Source organism: Vitis riparia, chromosome 9 (genome assembly GCF_004353265.1).
Source record: "Vitis riparia cultivar Riparia Gloire de Montpellier isolate 1030 chromosome 9, EGFV_Vit.rip_1.0, whole genome shotgun sequence".
Taxonomy (NCBI): Eukaryota; Viridiplantae; Streptophyta; class Magnoliopsida; order Vitales; family Vitaceae; genus Vitis; species Vitis riparia.
In genome coordinates, this window is record NC_048439.1 from 20474166 (window position 1) to 20490398 (window position 16233).

Genomic DNA, 16233 nt, shown 5'->3' on the forward strand with positions numbered 1-16233 from the left:
TGGCTGGGAAGTCCACAAACCAGATTCCAACAATGTAAATATTTTTCAAAAAAAAAAAAAACCAAGTCTCTATCTCTTTTATGTTCTTACATGGCCTCGAAACCAATTGCCTGCAAAAACTAAGAGATAGTTACAACATACCATTATGATTTCTGTAGTGAATCAAAACCTCCTCAAGTAGAAGCCTAGGATCATGTTCTAATCAACATGATTACTTATGATCCATGAAAGGAACTGTGTATTCAGCAATCTTATTACTACCCATCTTTGATTTGGTGCAAAAAAACTATGGTAAACTTTAATGGCAAAGCAGCATGTGAATATCATAACAAGAAGCTCTCTTATTGTAAGAATGACGATTCCTTTGAAGCAAAATTTACATTCAGCACATGGCTAGGTTCAGAAAAAAATTAAAAAAAAAAAGCACTAACCAGTTTTACCTAGAGAAGAAAAATCATAACACTGCAACCACTGTAGAAATGACTGCAAGTATCTCTGAGAAAGCAAAAAAGAGAAGGAAAAAAATGGTATGGAAACTTCACAATGTACTTGTTTTGTGTGATACATTTAGGGTAACATAGGAAGCTGACCCTCAGGCGTCGTGGCTCCCATGATGAAGATGACTTGAGTCACTGGAGCAGAAAAGGCATTTCTACTAAACAGTGGTACCATGCTTGTCCTGAAGTGTCTTCATCTTTCCCAGCAGTTCGATACATATAAGTAATACAAAATTCTATTTCCCATGTAGGTGATTCCCTTAAATCTACTCCGAAAGAATGAATTTGAATACTTTTTTTTTCTCTTGAAGAACTTATATGAAACCATGAAAAAGAAAAAAACTGTAGTATGTTACCCTGTCCCCAAAAATTTGCAGTTCTGAAAAAATTGCAATGAATGCAAGTATCATCCTCACCTCCAATTCTAGTCATTAGGATCCATTTCGTCGTCTTGATCAAATGGTAGGGTTGTGTTAGTATTGCCACTGGTGTCATCATTTTCAGGCTGTTCATCTAAATCGGTTTCATAGTCTGGTAACTCAACCTCATCAGCTTTACTCCTCTCTGTTGCACCGGGGTCCACTTTAACCATTTCCATACCACGCTGCATCCATTCAGGGCAGTTGTCTTCCCCTCCATATAGAAGTCGCCCATCATTGCCCTTTACTTGATTTGGAATTTCATCAGAAGGAATTCTACAAGAGCATTCAGGAAGAGGATGCGAAAGGAATGAGTCTGGTTTCGATAAGAGGGATTCCCTGATAAGACCCTCCTCACCCATGCTTTTATTAAGAAGTTCCTGCACTGAAAGTGTCCAATTATGCTTTGGATGGTACATGTTTTCACGGGTAATGTTGAAAAGATCGGCCAGAATTTTCCTGCTCATGCAAACAATATTAGTAAAGGAATAACTGGTAACAAGAACATTAAATGGAAGAACGAAAATGGTAATATCGAGTGATTAATTATATTAAGAGAATTCAGGATTTAAACAAATGGTGTGCCAAATCTATTTTCTCATGGTAATGGTGGCAGCGTTGAAGTTACTTATAACATAATAGACTGATTCAACTTTCATTGGACAACTGGGCACCTTTTTAAACAATTCAATGTTGAGAAAAATCGATTTTCATGACATCATACCTGTCTGGTCGATATGTTCTGGAAGAAGGATTCTCATACAGCCGTTGACCCATGACCAAGCTTGAAAAATCTGGCCATCCAATTCCATCATTGTTAAATCCTGGAAAAAATGCATCTGCTTCCACCGATACAATATAATCAAGAGCATCCCAAAGTAACCTGTGAGCTTCAATCCTTAGATCCATAGGTGAAGGATCCGGTTCAGTGTCAGTCTCAGTGATCCAATCATACCAGCCTTCTTTTTCATGTCTATAAATTGGCCTATCTGGAGGCGGAGGGAGAGGCCGAGGGCGAGGGCCAGCCTTCTTCCATTCTTCTTTCAGTTGTTCCTCTGTTTTGGCGGGAGGAAATTTGAAAGTGTCAAGAGGAAGAGGTGTTTCAGGTCCAACCAAGTCTAACAACTCTTGGCTACTGCACAAAGAAGTGCGATCCACTAAGTTGGCAAACATGGCACGTAGAGGGATCAAAACTCGCTGACCACCAAAAGTTTCAGAACCAGCCAAGTATATGATTGTTTTAGGAGGATACCCCATTGCTCGAAGAAGAATTCCAACCTGAAAATTTTCCAACAGAAATCAGCCAGTCCACATCGAAGTAAAAGCCAGTTAGCCATGCAGGACAACTACACTTAGCATACATTAATTGAACAGATGCTGCATGTTTTCAAAGACATTAGATGCAAAATTCATTCAAAACACCAGGATAGAGGTCATGAAGAAACTGAAAGAACCGCTTTCATATACAAAATGGGAATAGCATTGCACCATAAGCCAATGAATTTTAATCACTGTTGCCTCCTCCATGAGCATACTTTTCAAAATTTTCTTCCCTACATGTCCTGGGGAGCATGGTAGTTCTAAATGTAGGTTCATTATGCTTGTAAGAAATTTCCTTGTAGGTTGAGCAACTATACTTCACCAGTAAGTAATCCTAGGAACCTTATGTAGACAGTATAACTGTACTCATGGCCTTTGAAAGCTATCTGTAAATGACATTTGGTCTGTGTCAAATGCCAAAACATCTTTCAATGTGCATAGAAGAAATCTAGTGTCTTATGCTAGAAATTACAAATGCTGTTGCAGCTTTCAGTGATGCAGCTTCATCCATGACTTCAACTAACATTGGTGTATTGCTTACCGCTCCTACTTCAAGATGATGGCACAGGTGACAGCAGTGTCATTTAAGGCTCTACTTATAAACTATGTAACATGTTTTTATAGTTAAAATTTTTTTAGTTAAGTTCTCAAATACTGCTTGTACGTCTATATGTAGACTCCACATCACCATGCCATATCTCACAGGATTGGTGCATTCAGAGTTTAGCCGTATTACATTTATCCCTTGAGCTATCTTTACATGTGAATGGATAGTGGTCTAAGTTTCTTCATGTTTTTCAGTATTTGAATAAATTTTCTTGTTTCTTTACACTTCAAATGTTTATACAGATGTTTTTCAGTATTTGTACAAGTTCTTCTGTTTATTTCCTTCTAAATTATCCAACAAAATAAATGGTAACCAATACCCAAACTTCTTGGTGCCTTCTGTTCAAGAAACCACAGTGCTATCCAAGCAGCAAATCTTTTTCCAGAGCACAGGAGACCAAGAGACACCAAACAACGTAAAATTTAAATTCCATAAACTTGCATCCCACTCACAACGGACCAGAATGTGATAAAATTTTAACTCCAATTTCCTTAATTCCTAGTAACCCATCTTAACTATCTCAAAGATAATTTTTTTTTAATTCCCACCATCCTATTTTTATGAAGTTAAGTGTATCAGCATCACCTTCCTTCAGGTAAGAATTGTCCCGCACGAACATTTTCCTTTGGATGTATTGCCCATTTCTCAATGGCCAACATTACACCCTGCCCTCCCCCTTCACCTCCTGTCCTAGAACTTGGATGAAGAGCACCACTCTGTTTAGAGCCTTAAATCTATTTGAATAGGCCTCAGTCAATTCTGCTTGACACATAAGCTAACAACTTTGGTCAAAAGCAATGCTAGGGTTTTTTCTTTTTCTTTAACCTTATGCCACTCACCTGTACATGCAAGTCTCCAATCTACTCCTCTAACACATTCCCCAAACTCCATCTTCTTCTATCTTCCTTCTCTGCAAATGCTAAAAATTTTGAACAGCATGCAAGACTCATTGATCAATCACTGAAGTCATCAGTAGCAAAAGGAGTTAATTTATTTAAATTCCAAACCTCAGAATTTTCCAACTCATGATTTACTGGGATTGTACAGGTTATTTGATTTGTTGCCAGAAGGGAGCAGATGTAAAACATTTTTTTTTTTATCAGAACCAAGAGATGTATATATTTAGGTTAATGAAAACATGAGAAGGGTGAGGAGTCCTCCCCACGATTACAAAAATACTTAATCAAAAATGATTGAGCTCCTCTACTATACAAGGAGTCTATACAAAAGGTTTAGACTGCAACACAATATACAAAGATGTCATCTCCTCAAGTTTTGACTACAACACAAGCAGATGTTAAACATGAGTAGGTCCTTTCCCTAGATGGCCACCTAAAACTCAACTTTGATGGATCCTACACCTAGGAAATCTGGGACAAATGGAGATTGGTGGCTTCTTTAGAAACAAGAGGCAAAATAATTGGATCTCCTCTGAAGCACACAGCTTACCGTTTTTAGCCATGTAGGTGGAGATTCCATTACTTCTGGAAGGCCCTATGTTGCATGGTAAACCACCACACCAGTGCTTTTGTGTGGGATGCTAGTTGTTGGGTGGTTATTTTTTATGTTGCTTTTGTGTTTTTGGTATTTTCCCCCCTTCATGTAACTTCTACCAGGATGCATTCCAAATCCGTCATTGTACATTATTCTATATTTATAACATTATTTTCATTTTTCAAAACAAAAACAACAACAAAAAAAATCAAATTGAGGTATAAGAATAGTTTGGAAAAATAAAAGTTAGCTATAGCTAACCATTTGGGCAAACATTCATGAAGAAAATGCACAACAAATAGAAGAGGCAATGCCAATTTGGACTAAAGTTGACCCAATTCAGATATTTAGGGGAGAAATTTGGGGTAAATTAGAAAAAAATTCTAGTACATTAGAAAATATGGTTGGGAAAGGAAATATACAAGAACTGTGAGTAAGAAGTTTCACTACAGATACAGAAAACTATTTTGAACAAAATCAAACAAAAAAGTAAACTCTAATCTTAAATATACCTCTTCAGGCATGAGAGGACACAAGCCCTTTTCTTTGCGTAGGTGTGAATCTACACTTAGTTCTTCTTTAACAATTCCTTGTTTGATCAGCTGGGCCCTTCGATATTGTATTAGTTCAGTGTGGACATCCTAGAAAAAAGAAATGCAAAGTCAGAATGTGGAGGGATCAAGAAAGCTCTATTAAAATGAAAGGGTAAGCTGATTCAGTATCTCTGAGCAATTTTAAAGACACCCACCATATACATAAAGATTTAATAGGAAATTTAAAATTTTCCATACAATAAATTTATTATTTTAATTCAGAAGCACCCAAAAAATAAATAAATAAATAAAAGAGCCCTAGATAAATCTGATGTAACGTAGATTTGTAGAGAGGTGCGTTATATTGATTCTTGATGACGATGCGGAAAAGAAAAGGCTTTAACAGCTAACCTGGAACAGTTCTGCACAACCATGATAAGCCAAAGCATCCCTCACTAAGCCAGGATGAAAAGCTAGGAATGGTTGGCCCCAGTCCCGTAACCTGTATAAGCCAAAGTCCAAAGCTCAAATTTTCATAGAACGAAGGCAAATGGTTCTTGTATATGCAGACATGAAAAAACTTCGGGATTATAAATAACTTGTTTTTTATCCTTTTGTGTGTTCAACCACTTCATAAAAAGAAGTTCCTATCAATATTTTAACTGGAAACAATATTTTAACTGGAAAGATGAGGCCTACAATCTCTATTACAAATTTTTTATTTTTTCCTATAAATTGCATTACCCTAAATCTGAATATTACACCCATAAATTAAACAAGCAGGTTGGGGATTCATACCTCTCCACCATCCGGCGCCCAAGAACTTGAATTTCTGGGCGGAAGTGAAGGGCCTGAAAGGCAACTCTGCATCTAAGTCTCTGATACTCGGACATGCTAGGAGGAAGGATTGACTGAAAAGAGGATAACAAATGCATTAAGGAGAATTAAGAAACTTTATTGTTTTCCCATAACACAAACTCAAAAAGATATTTTTGTTTTTGATAGGTAAATTTTTGCCCCCATTGGGACTTGAACATGGGACCTCCCACAAACCCTCCCCATCCCTTTACCACTTGAGCCAGGCCTCAAGGGCACAAACTCAAAAAGATATTAGAAAAACAATGACAATCAACTGAGAATATAACAAAACAATTCTAATATAATAGAGAAAAGGCACGCATACTCCATTTGTCAGTAAAAAATCATATATTCACCGCTTACAAATAACACAACTATGAATTCTAGAATTAGTAACCTTGAGAACCAGAACAAGTGAGACCATAGGTTCCTTGCTCCTAATAGTTATAAAAAGATGATGAAAGAACATCTATCACGAATGTTCACATCAATCAACCATAAATGTTTAACTCAGGTAAAGATGATGAAAGAACATCTGACATGTTCAGTTGAAGAACCAATCAAATGGTAGAAACCTGTCCTGCACATCATCTTGTGTATGATGATTAACTTATCTTTTGGTTAAGTGAGAATCAGGGAAAACACTCAAGCTGCTGGTTATCAATAGTATCAAAAAGAGAAACAGAAGAAAGAAACCACATACTTTAGAAGAATTAGTGAACTTTACTATCAATGATAGGAAATGACTTACTACTGCACTGGTTGGTTCAGTTGCCAAAAACATTATGAGAAAAAGAGAGATGAAGCTTGCAACAAGCATTCCAAACCCAACCAGTCAATAAGATTCTAAATTTTGTTGTTTTTAATCTAAGCTCAGCAACAAAATGAAGCGCAAGAGCTATAGGCAAAGTGTTCAAATGACGGTTGACTTTTCATTTTCCTCCTTTCGAAGTGCTTAAGAGTAAACAGTCTGCTTCCTCCCCTTAACCTGGCAACTATGTACCTATGCAGCAACAGAGGAAAGACTGCCGCTGAAGATCCACCCAAAAAAGGAAATGTGAACTCTGAAGAGTCACTTAAAAGGAAAGGTGACTTCTGAAAATAATCAGCGAGTTCACAGTATCAGTATAGGTATTTAATCACTCCAAGCAGGAGAGCAAGATCAGTTCCACCAATGAGAGAGCATCTAGACAAGCCTCCATTCAGAAGCAACCCACAACAATACTGATTTCAGCACCCAATTGTTACAGCACAGACAAGTGTGGTATTTCCAGTTCCTGCACTGCACATGTTAGAGTGCCAGAATAGGCCTTAACCCACTCCAAGCAGGAGAGCAGGCCAGGATCCATCAACAAGAGGGCATATAGAGGAGCCTCCATTCAGACGCACCCACAATATTACTGATTTCAGCAACCAGTTGGTAATGCCCATTCAGAAGTAACCCACGATATGATTGAGTTCAATACCCAAATCGAAACTCCCATATAGGTGTGGCACGTTAGGCTCTTCTTGCACAGTACTTTTATGGACCTATTTCCTCCTGTCCAACACTAAACACCCCCAAACCCCCTTCTCTTTCTCAAACCCCTCCCCCCTTCTCTAGTTTGTTAATGGAGGCTAGGAGATTCTGATGGACCTGACCAGCCAAGCCCGGCCACAGTTTCCAAATTTCATGAGCTCAAGCTTGACTTGGTTTCAGTTTACAGGCCTTGGAATTGAGATCAGCCTCTCCTCAAAAAGAACATGTAGCTCAGATGACAACTGTAAGTATATCATAGGCCAATATAACGTTGAGGGAAAATATCACAAAACTTCTCTAAGGTTTCTGAAAACATATCTGAAATTTCCCATGGTTTTAGGAATATCACTTGAGGCAGTATTGCTCTCCAATACCCGGACTTTTCAACTTCACCCAACATACTTATGTTGACATGCTATGGCATGGTTGTAGGTGTGGGGATCCTTTTCAAACACTCTTATTTTGCTTTGAATACTCACTCTTTGATATTTTTTTCTTTTATAAAAATAAAGAGAAGAGAAAAGAGAGGGAAGGAGGGAGAGAGAGAGAGAGAACTTTTTTTTTTTCAAGGATATGTTAATTTTTTGCTTCTAATTGAAAACTTCCCTTTATCATGTTGTATCCAAGAACCAATCAAGATCAATTTTCAGCGGAGTTTCCATATCCTAAAAGTTGATATGTAAAAGGATCAAACACCTAGACATCTACCCACAACCAACACACACCCACATATGACACCTATATCCAAACCCATGTAACAGATGCATTGTTTAACTCTCCTCTCTATAAACCATATCAAGTAAGAAGGTTAAGTTTTTCCCTGATTTATGGAGCAATAAATATTAAGCAAAGATAAATTAGACTCATCAAATCAATAAAGGTATTGAAACAGTATGAACAGAAGGCCAATAATGTGATATCAAAAGCATAGTGAAGTTTAGTGATATTCAGAAGCCATGAAAGAGGTTGATTATCTATTTTCATCAGGGGAGACTTGCTGAAATTTTTTGAAAACAACAAGTGCATGCAAAAGTGAATTGCCAAAGAAGTAGCATAAAATTTAAATATCATGGTTCTCAACATCAAAACAGTAGACCTCAAACTATACAAAAGTTTCATACTATAGATAATCTTGCAATAAGTTGCCTCTTAATTTGACAAGAAACAGAACAGGCAAACCCCAACAGTTTTCCAAATAACCATTTTTTATGGCATAATTGCAACATGTTGCCTGATAACCAGAGACTTTGCATTTCCATATTAGCAAGCACGACTATAATAAAAGTAGCTAAATGTTAAGGAGAAAGTGGTAATTACTAACAACGAAATGAAAGTAATATGCACACATGTCCAATTCAAAATGAGAACACTAGCAGTCAGGAATGCCTGCAATGCATAAGAAAAAAGAAAACAATAACTAGCATCTAAAACAGCAAATGCCACCAATACCAAGAACTACCTAATCTCTTCCTGACTCAAACACAAGATTTAAAGCAAATTTAAACCTAATAATATTTCTACTTCATAATATGATATATATATATTTATGCAAGTACAAGGCTCAGAATTTCTACAGAGAAGAGTTTAAATCAAAAAAAAATATTTGACTCAGAAATATTGGTCATGCTAGAATATTGAACTACCTGCAGGCACCCTCCATCAGTAAGAATCAATCCAATAACCTTGAACTTTTTTAAATTTGGTAAGATTTCCTTGATATAAAAACTTGGAGAAGATGAACTTTTAGGTCTGAAAGTGGGGAACTCATTGTTTCTCCTTCCCGACTTCAATTTTTCAGGTAGGCTTTTCACAATGATTACATCATTTTTGAGTGATGCTATGAACTGCTCCTCATTGTAGAGATAGGAAAAACTCCTGAATTTATAACTGTAAAAATGTAAAGTGTTAGGCTATAAAGATAAGGTTTACTAGCATATTGAACCAATGGTTGAACATTTTCTGAAAAATCTGACATAGAATACCTAATGCCTTTTGAACGAGTACTTTGTTGAATCTCCGGAATTACAAGAGTAGCATTCAGAAGCCTGGATATGGCCACAAGATCACAGATCTAGAAAATTAACAAAAATGTTATAAAACTCCCAATAGATATTAGGTTAGAGATAATGGTTTTAACATTAAACAATCATACCAGGGGTCTAATCTTCTCAAATCCACCAGAAATTTTTGCATAAATAAAACCATTGTTCTTCTCATTTGGAACTGTAAAAGAAAGGAGAAACAACTTAAGAGATGTAAGCTGAACTCATCAAATCCTCAACTACAAAACAAAGAGACTACCAGAAGACAAAGAGATAATAAGTACAATTAAAAATTTGAGGAAAGATAAAAGATTAAAGTCCTTGTTGAAAATATTTTTCATATATCAAGATCACAATTATTTTGATCTATTATCCATCGTTACCATCCAGGTTATACCATACAACATCCACAATTTTCAAAGTCAAAGTAAATAGATACTCCATAATCGTCTTTCTTCTAATTCAAATAGCTAAATGAGAATGAATAAAAATGTAATATGCTGCTGCACTGAAATTTTCTTATTGAACATATCCCTATTAAAGAAGTAATTTTCTTTTCTAGCAATTTATATTTAAGAAAGGGAAAAGGAATACAAGATAATCATGCACACATTATGTGTGTCTGTGTGGATTATATCTCTATTCAAGTAGGAAATGCATTGCACCAAGGTTGCAAACTTGCAGCCATTCAAGATCAGCAAAAGAGTACGTGCATGTGTGCATGCGTGCGTGTGTGTGTGTGTGTGTGCGTGTGTGTGTGTGTTTTACATCTCTATTTGAATAAATGCATTGTACTGAGGTATCAGCCATTCAAGATCATTCTTTTCTGGATAGGAAATATTTTTTCCATTCCTAGTTGGGAATCAAACCTAGAACTTTCCACGTGCCCACCCCAACCCCTTGCCAGATGGATCCTTTTACCATTCTTTCTCAATCTAAACATAAATTCATATGCCACCATGTCAGATAAATTAATAATCCATATATGCAGCCAGATTTCTTTTACTCATTTTATGGCCACAAGCTAGAACTACAAAATCAACCTCAAAATGATTCAGGGCTCTTGATAAGGAATGGAGAAAACACCACAGAAAATATTGATGAAACCAGCCAACATAATATTCATGTAAGAAGTAGAGGAGCAGAAAAGAAAGCTAATTCAATTTAACAAACAAATCGTCATCACAACTATTCTGGAAAGCCATACTGATCACTGTTTGGCATTCTAATCTATCAAAGTCCATACATTCTCTTAAATCAAGGGCTATTAGGCCTGTTCTATTGGCCATGATCAGCATTATCTGGAACCTTCTAACTGGCCCTACAGCATCTTCAACTAAAGTCTAGAATCATATTGTTCCTAATTGGTGAAATCAGTTCAGTTTCCTGTTGCATGTGACAAAAGTATTCTAGCTAACAATGTATATCATGCACTTCAACACCTTTTTCTTTCCTTTTTTTATGGGTAAATCATGCACTCCAACACCCTCCCTTATGGTTAGCCTCTTTTTGGCCTTACACGTGGGCTTCGTAGGGAAATAAACATGAGACAAGGAAAACATTACCTCTCGTCAAATGAGACTTTTGTTTATTATTATTGATAAAAAAAAAAAAAGACTCTTTTTAACCTTGTAGGATTTAGACCCACATGTATATCATGCGCTCCAACAATATATTTTCTTTCTTTGTCACTGATTGGCATATCCTTATTTCATACTTATGTAATGGATCTCTTATTGCTTGCGGATCAAACATTGTATCCTATAACTTACAAATACTCTTATAACTATCTTATAAATTCTTCTCTAAATTTTATAGGTATCGATAACCCAAAACATTCAGATTACCTCCAATTAAAAACAAAAAGAAAAATATATGAATGGGGGGCTTCTACTTGAAAGCCACCTTTTCCCGTTGAACTCCCTAATTTATTATTATACTTTTTTTAAATGCAAGGGGACCTGTGAAATTATATTAATGCTTTCACCTTCTTCCTTCATCCACCTATCCAAAAATCCTGACCTTATTTTCATGTTCCCCTTCCTCCCCCAATGTTCTTCCTGTTCCTTACTTCATTTTCTTCCCTTCCCATTTATCTCATCTTCCACTTCAAGTAAATAAAAATAAAAAACAAAACAAGCAAAAGAAAAACAAAATAAATAAATAAATAAATAAAAACTTCAAATTCAAAAAGAAAAAAAAATGAAAATATATAGATATTTAAATTTGAAGTTGGAAAGAAGACGTAATAAATGGTAAGGTATGAAAATGAAGTGAAAAAGGGGAAGAAAGTGAGGAAGAGGGAGGAGAAAATTGGATTAAAGTCAAGGTTTTTAGATATAGTCCTATGTACCTCAGTTTGTTGCTTTGTTAGGTTTTATTTATAATATTTTTTTACTTGTTTATCACAAAAGGAAATTTTTGGGTGGTGTAGGTGAAAGAAGATATGAGGACATTATCATAATTTCACATGCCCTTTTTCATTCTAAAACATAAAAGAATTAGGGAATCTAAAGGGAAAAAGGTGGAGTAGATGAGGGGGTGCTACCCTCACCGGTTAGAGAGATACTCACAAGTTGGCATGGTTCATTCATGGGCAAAAAGCATAGGAAGCAAGTCTCTTATGCTTATTTTGGACAGATTGGAAGGCAAGGAATAGAATAGCCTCTGATGGAGATGAGCTTTCAAACCAAAGTCAAAAAAGTTCTTTTGTTGGTCTTCTATGGTAGGAAACAAAGTTGTGTTTATAAATTATGTTCCTTCAACTCTTTTTAGTTTTTTAGATTAGTTGGAATTTTGTTGAGGGTTATATTAGCAAGGCCGCAAAAAGACCGACCCACAGAAACAAAGTTGTGTTTATAAATGTTCTGTATACCATGGGTCACTCTTTTGGCAGTCTTTCTAATATATTTATCTTCTTATCTATCAAAAAAAAAATAAAAAATCACCCATAAATTATAAATAGCATGCCTTGTTAAGCATTGAAAACTAAATTAACCTCCAGTTGACAAGTCAGGCTTCTGGTAATTATTTCATAATAAGGTCTCATCCTGTCTACATATAATTTTAACTTTCAAGCACTAATGAACTCTTTTTGAACAAATAAAAATTTAGCCACTTTCTACAAAGTGCTGGAGCATGCTTATGAGTCCAAGATATGGAATGTGAGAGCGCATGTGTCAAGAAATGCATGAAGTTTGAAAAAATCCAGATTCATGTCTAGTAATTGCTCAAGGTACTTCAGAAAACAATTTGCCAAGGATAGAATGATAAAATATCAACACATGCATGGATTTTCTATGATTTATTATTAATCAAAATTCTAAAGCTCAATTACCGAAGGCTGAAGCTCCTTTAGTCTTTTCCCTAAACTAGAATCTGCTAGCATACCATGCAAGAACTCATACAATATTTTGGTATCATTGAAGCAATACCACTCATCTTGAATAACTTAAAACAAAACAGAATAAAACTGTAAATGCACAAATGAGAGGTTTGAGTAAAATACTACCAGGATAGCTACTTCTGGGGTTGGCATAAGGCTGTAAAGATTCCAAGGGCTTCACAACACCCCATAACTTTTTATGCCTCTGTAACAAAATGAACAAAAGAGCTTACTCATCAACCAACTGTGAAGAATAATATGCATCCAATCTACAATTAAAGGAAAAAGGAGAAAGATTAGAAAGCAAAGTTGAAAGTAATGGACGAAAGTTTGATCTCAATTTACCTGTGCCCCTAACTTTGAATGTAAACCTTCCTGCAAACCTGCTAATGCGCTGTACTCCACTAAACTGACATTTGAAAATTTTGCAAGTAGAAGGTGCAGCAGCAGCGAGAACAATGAAAGAATGAGCCCAATAAGAGCCACCCATTTTATATTAGATTTGAAAACCATCTTAGCCCACACATTGAATTTCTGAGAATACTACATCCACATTCAATTTCAAATCCCACCTCTGCATTAAAAGGGAAAATTAATAAAAAGAAAAAATGCAATCATCAAGAACTAAGGTGCATGGTAACAGATTCAACAAAGCGATTCAAAATGAAACAGTTATTATACTCTGGTTGGTTACTCAGAAAATGTAATAAAAAAAGAAAAGAACTATAGTCTTGCATCCATGCAAGATCTTCACTTTCTTGAGAAAGTAGGACAATGTAAAACATAAAATTCAAATTCAAAGAAGCTCATTGTTGAAAACATATGAAGAAAAGAAAATAAAAGGAAAACGCGATCATTAAATCTTAAGTTTCCATATTCAAAATCCCAAGGAGCCAGCACCTCTAGTCAATGCAGCTAATTGGCTACACTGACTTTTTTTTTTATGCTCTCAAAAATCAGACTATAAGAAATGAGATAAAAACCAGACTACAAGAAATGAGATTTTCTTTTCTTCTCTTTTTTTTTTTTCCCTCTCCTTAGTCCTGTTGGCAACCAAACAAATAGGAAGTCTAAAATGTATAGTGCATGAATGGGTCTAATCATCTAATCTTTAACAAGAAACATTTTCCCAAGAACTTAAGTGAAATCATTGTCCAAAGGAAAAAAAAAAAAGCTTTCCCTATAAAATATTTCAAAGGCCATGAAAATGATTGATTGGAAGAAATTGAAAGAATATGCCAAAGGTATTAGGAAATTCAAATTATGTTGTATATTTGTAAGCAATTTTTTTTCAAAGGTACTAGAAAAATACTATGTTGTATGTGTTGCATCTAATTTTCAGTTTTGACTTTTAGAGGGACATTTTGGTTTAAGTACTAGACGTGAGGAAACTCTCCCAACTATCATCCTTAAATAAAGTCAACTTGAGAGCTTGACTCAAACAAAAACATTATCAAATCAATAAATAGTCAAAAATAATGTAAATATATTATGTCCAATGTAATGATGAAATACTAAATTTATTTTTGTTTTAATTTGTTTGAAATTCTATCTTGTGTTAGGTATCTTAGTAATAAACCTGGCCCTCAAGACCTACCTCAAGTAATAAGGGATTCAGAACAAGATGAAAGAGGTTGTAAGTTTAATTCCATTTAACAAAAAAAAAAGAAGTTGGGAAATATCTGAGTAATAAACAAATTTTTTGATAAGTTAAATTTTCCAATTCGGCTCACTGACTTCAAAACACCGATGTTGCTTACTTCATCTAGCTAGATATATTTTTGTAACTTCTACAATTACCCTACACAAGAGTGAGTGTACTGTACCATCCTTTAGGAATCAGTAATTCTCACCATGTTTCTTCACAATTTGCTCCAAAATTAGAAACTTCTGAAGATGACCTTCCAGTTTTAGGTTTTTCTTCCTTCCCAAAACATTTTTCTACATTTCTATAAACTAATCCTTTAAGGTACCTTTGGAATATTCTCTGGAAGCTTTTCTCAGAAAATTATTCCACTTAAATTTTCAGGAAAATCATTCTTTTTCCTATTTTGATTGCTTGATTGAATCTATTTATGCACGGCAAATTTGATATCTCCTATATGTCCAGTTGTTGAGAAAACTAAGCAAAGGAAATAAAATAAAATAAAAATAAAAATAAAAAGAATTTGATCTCTTTAGTCATTTCTTATGTTATTTTGGTTTTTAAGAAAATACAAAATCAAGTCAATGAAGCAAATCAGAAGCATTGACAGGCACTGTTAGCTTCTAAGGTTTCAAACATGAAAACCCTAAGCTCTAAGAATTTACTTTTCTTTGTTATCTTTTCTTTAGTAATTTATTTCAAAAATTACCCACCAAAAATTCCCTAAATTTTATGTTGGTCCATTTTTTCTTTTGTATTTAGTTTCTTTCTTTTGTCACTCAGATTTCTGACCATCCAAAGAGAGTACAATTATGGTTTCATATTGGATCTCTTTCTTGAATTTGTTTCTGTACACTAACAGTTGATCTACCTCTAAATTCACAGAAAAATCAAATCAAACCCTTGAAATGACACCAAATTGTTAAACCCTCAACCTAAACCAAACGTCAAGAACAGTAGTAAAAGTCTAAAACTCTACAAACTTGTGAAAAGCACAGAAATACCAAAAACACACATCCACACCCACTGAATTGACTCAAAAACCTCAAACATGAAGCACAGACCATAACCAGAACCTCAAAAAATTGCAAAAACTTCTTGTAGAACTGAAGAACTGGGCCAAAAAGCTATTGAGAAACAAAGTAAACGCAGAATCTGCATGTTGGTCTATTGGGGTTACATCAATCAAATCCTTCACAATTTTTTCATGAATTCCCAAATCCCGGATCCTAAATAACAAAGCCATGTAAAACGCACATAGACCAACCGATCAAAAAAGCAAACCAATTCGAAATCGACCGATACCATTATTTCCAAGCAGTGCCCAGCCACAAAATTCACCTCAAAAAAGTCAAACCCGTGATTTAGACTCACAATACAACAAACTCAACGTGAAATCAATACACGAATTGCCAAACAAAACCCAGATCTGATAATTTCTCATTTACAGAAAAAGAATGCAGAAGAAGAAGCAGAATATGAAGAATATCACTGACATCTGATTTGACAGTCCGAAAATCGCTGGTGCCGTCGGTGATGTCAGCAGAGTCTGATCTCGCCGGTTTATCTGTCTCCCCTCTGAACTCTCACCTCTCCTTCTGTTTGCTTGTCTAGTGTGTCTCCACTCTCTCTTGGTATTTTCTGAAACTCCGCGTGCTCTCTTATTTTTATTAAATCAAAAGGAGCTAAAAAATTTTAAAATTAGATAAATAAATAAATAATAAAAATAATATCTAATTTTAAGGATGAGCATTGTAAAAATTGGCAAAGAGTTCCCAAAAACCATTAAAAAAAAAAAAAAAAAAAAAAGGAAGTATAGTCAAGCAATCAATTTAAAAATGGGTTAAATTCATCGAGACCTGGGGTCTCTATATACTCAACTACTGTTAATTTCAAATTTCATCTATTAACACC

General features: G+C 35.1%; 1 protein-coding gene across 2 annotated transcripts; it reads right to left on the reverse strand.

Moving 5' to 3' along the window:
• Positions 1 to 317: 317 nt before the first annotated feature.
• Positions 318 to 15956, reverse strand: LOC117922248 (protein EMBRYO SAC DEVELOPMENT ARREST 30). Of its 2 annotated transcripts, XM_034840306.1 has the most exons (11): positions 15816 to 15956; positions 13020 to 13248; positions 12801 to 12879; positions 9400 to 9470; positions 9230 to 9318; positions 8891 to 9134; positions 5669 to 5781; positions 5282 to 5372; positions 4850 to 4978; positions 1641 to 2194; positions 318 to 1375 (listed from the first exon to the last, which is right to left on the reverse strand). In XM_034840306.1, the coding sequence occupies exons 2-11, from the start codon at positions 13185 to 13187 to the stop codon at positions 922 to 924; spliced, it is 1992 nt and encodes a 663-aa protein (XP_034696197.1). In that variant the 5' UTR covers positions 13188 to 13248; positions 15816 to 15956; the 3' UTR covers positions 318 to 921. The 2 variants fall into 2 exon arrangements, with proteins under 2 accessions (XP_034696197.1, XP_034696198.1); XM_034840307.1 differs by lacking the exon at positions 15816 to 15956 and having other exon boundaries at positions 9230 to 9292; positions 13020 to 13110.
• Positions 15957 to 16233: the final 277 nt, after the last annotated feature.

Coding starts and splice junctions, on each gene's coding strand:
- LOC117922248 (XM_034840306.1), bottom strand. CDS start 13,187: ATGGTTTTCAAATCTAATATAAAATGGGTGGCTCTTATTGGGCTCATT. Junction 5,373..5,668: donor GGGCGCCGGATGGTGGAGAG/GTATGAATCCCC, acceptor TGGCTTATACAG/GTTACGGGACTGGGGCCAAC. Junction 2,195..4,849: donor GTCCTCTCATGCCTGAAGAG/GTATATTTAAGA, acceptor GAAAATTTTCAG/GTTGGAATTCTTCTTCGAGC.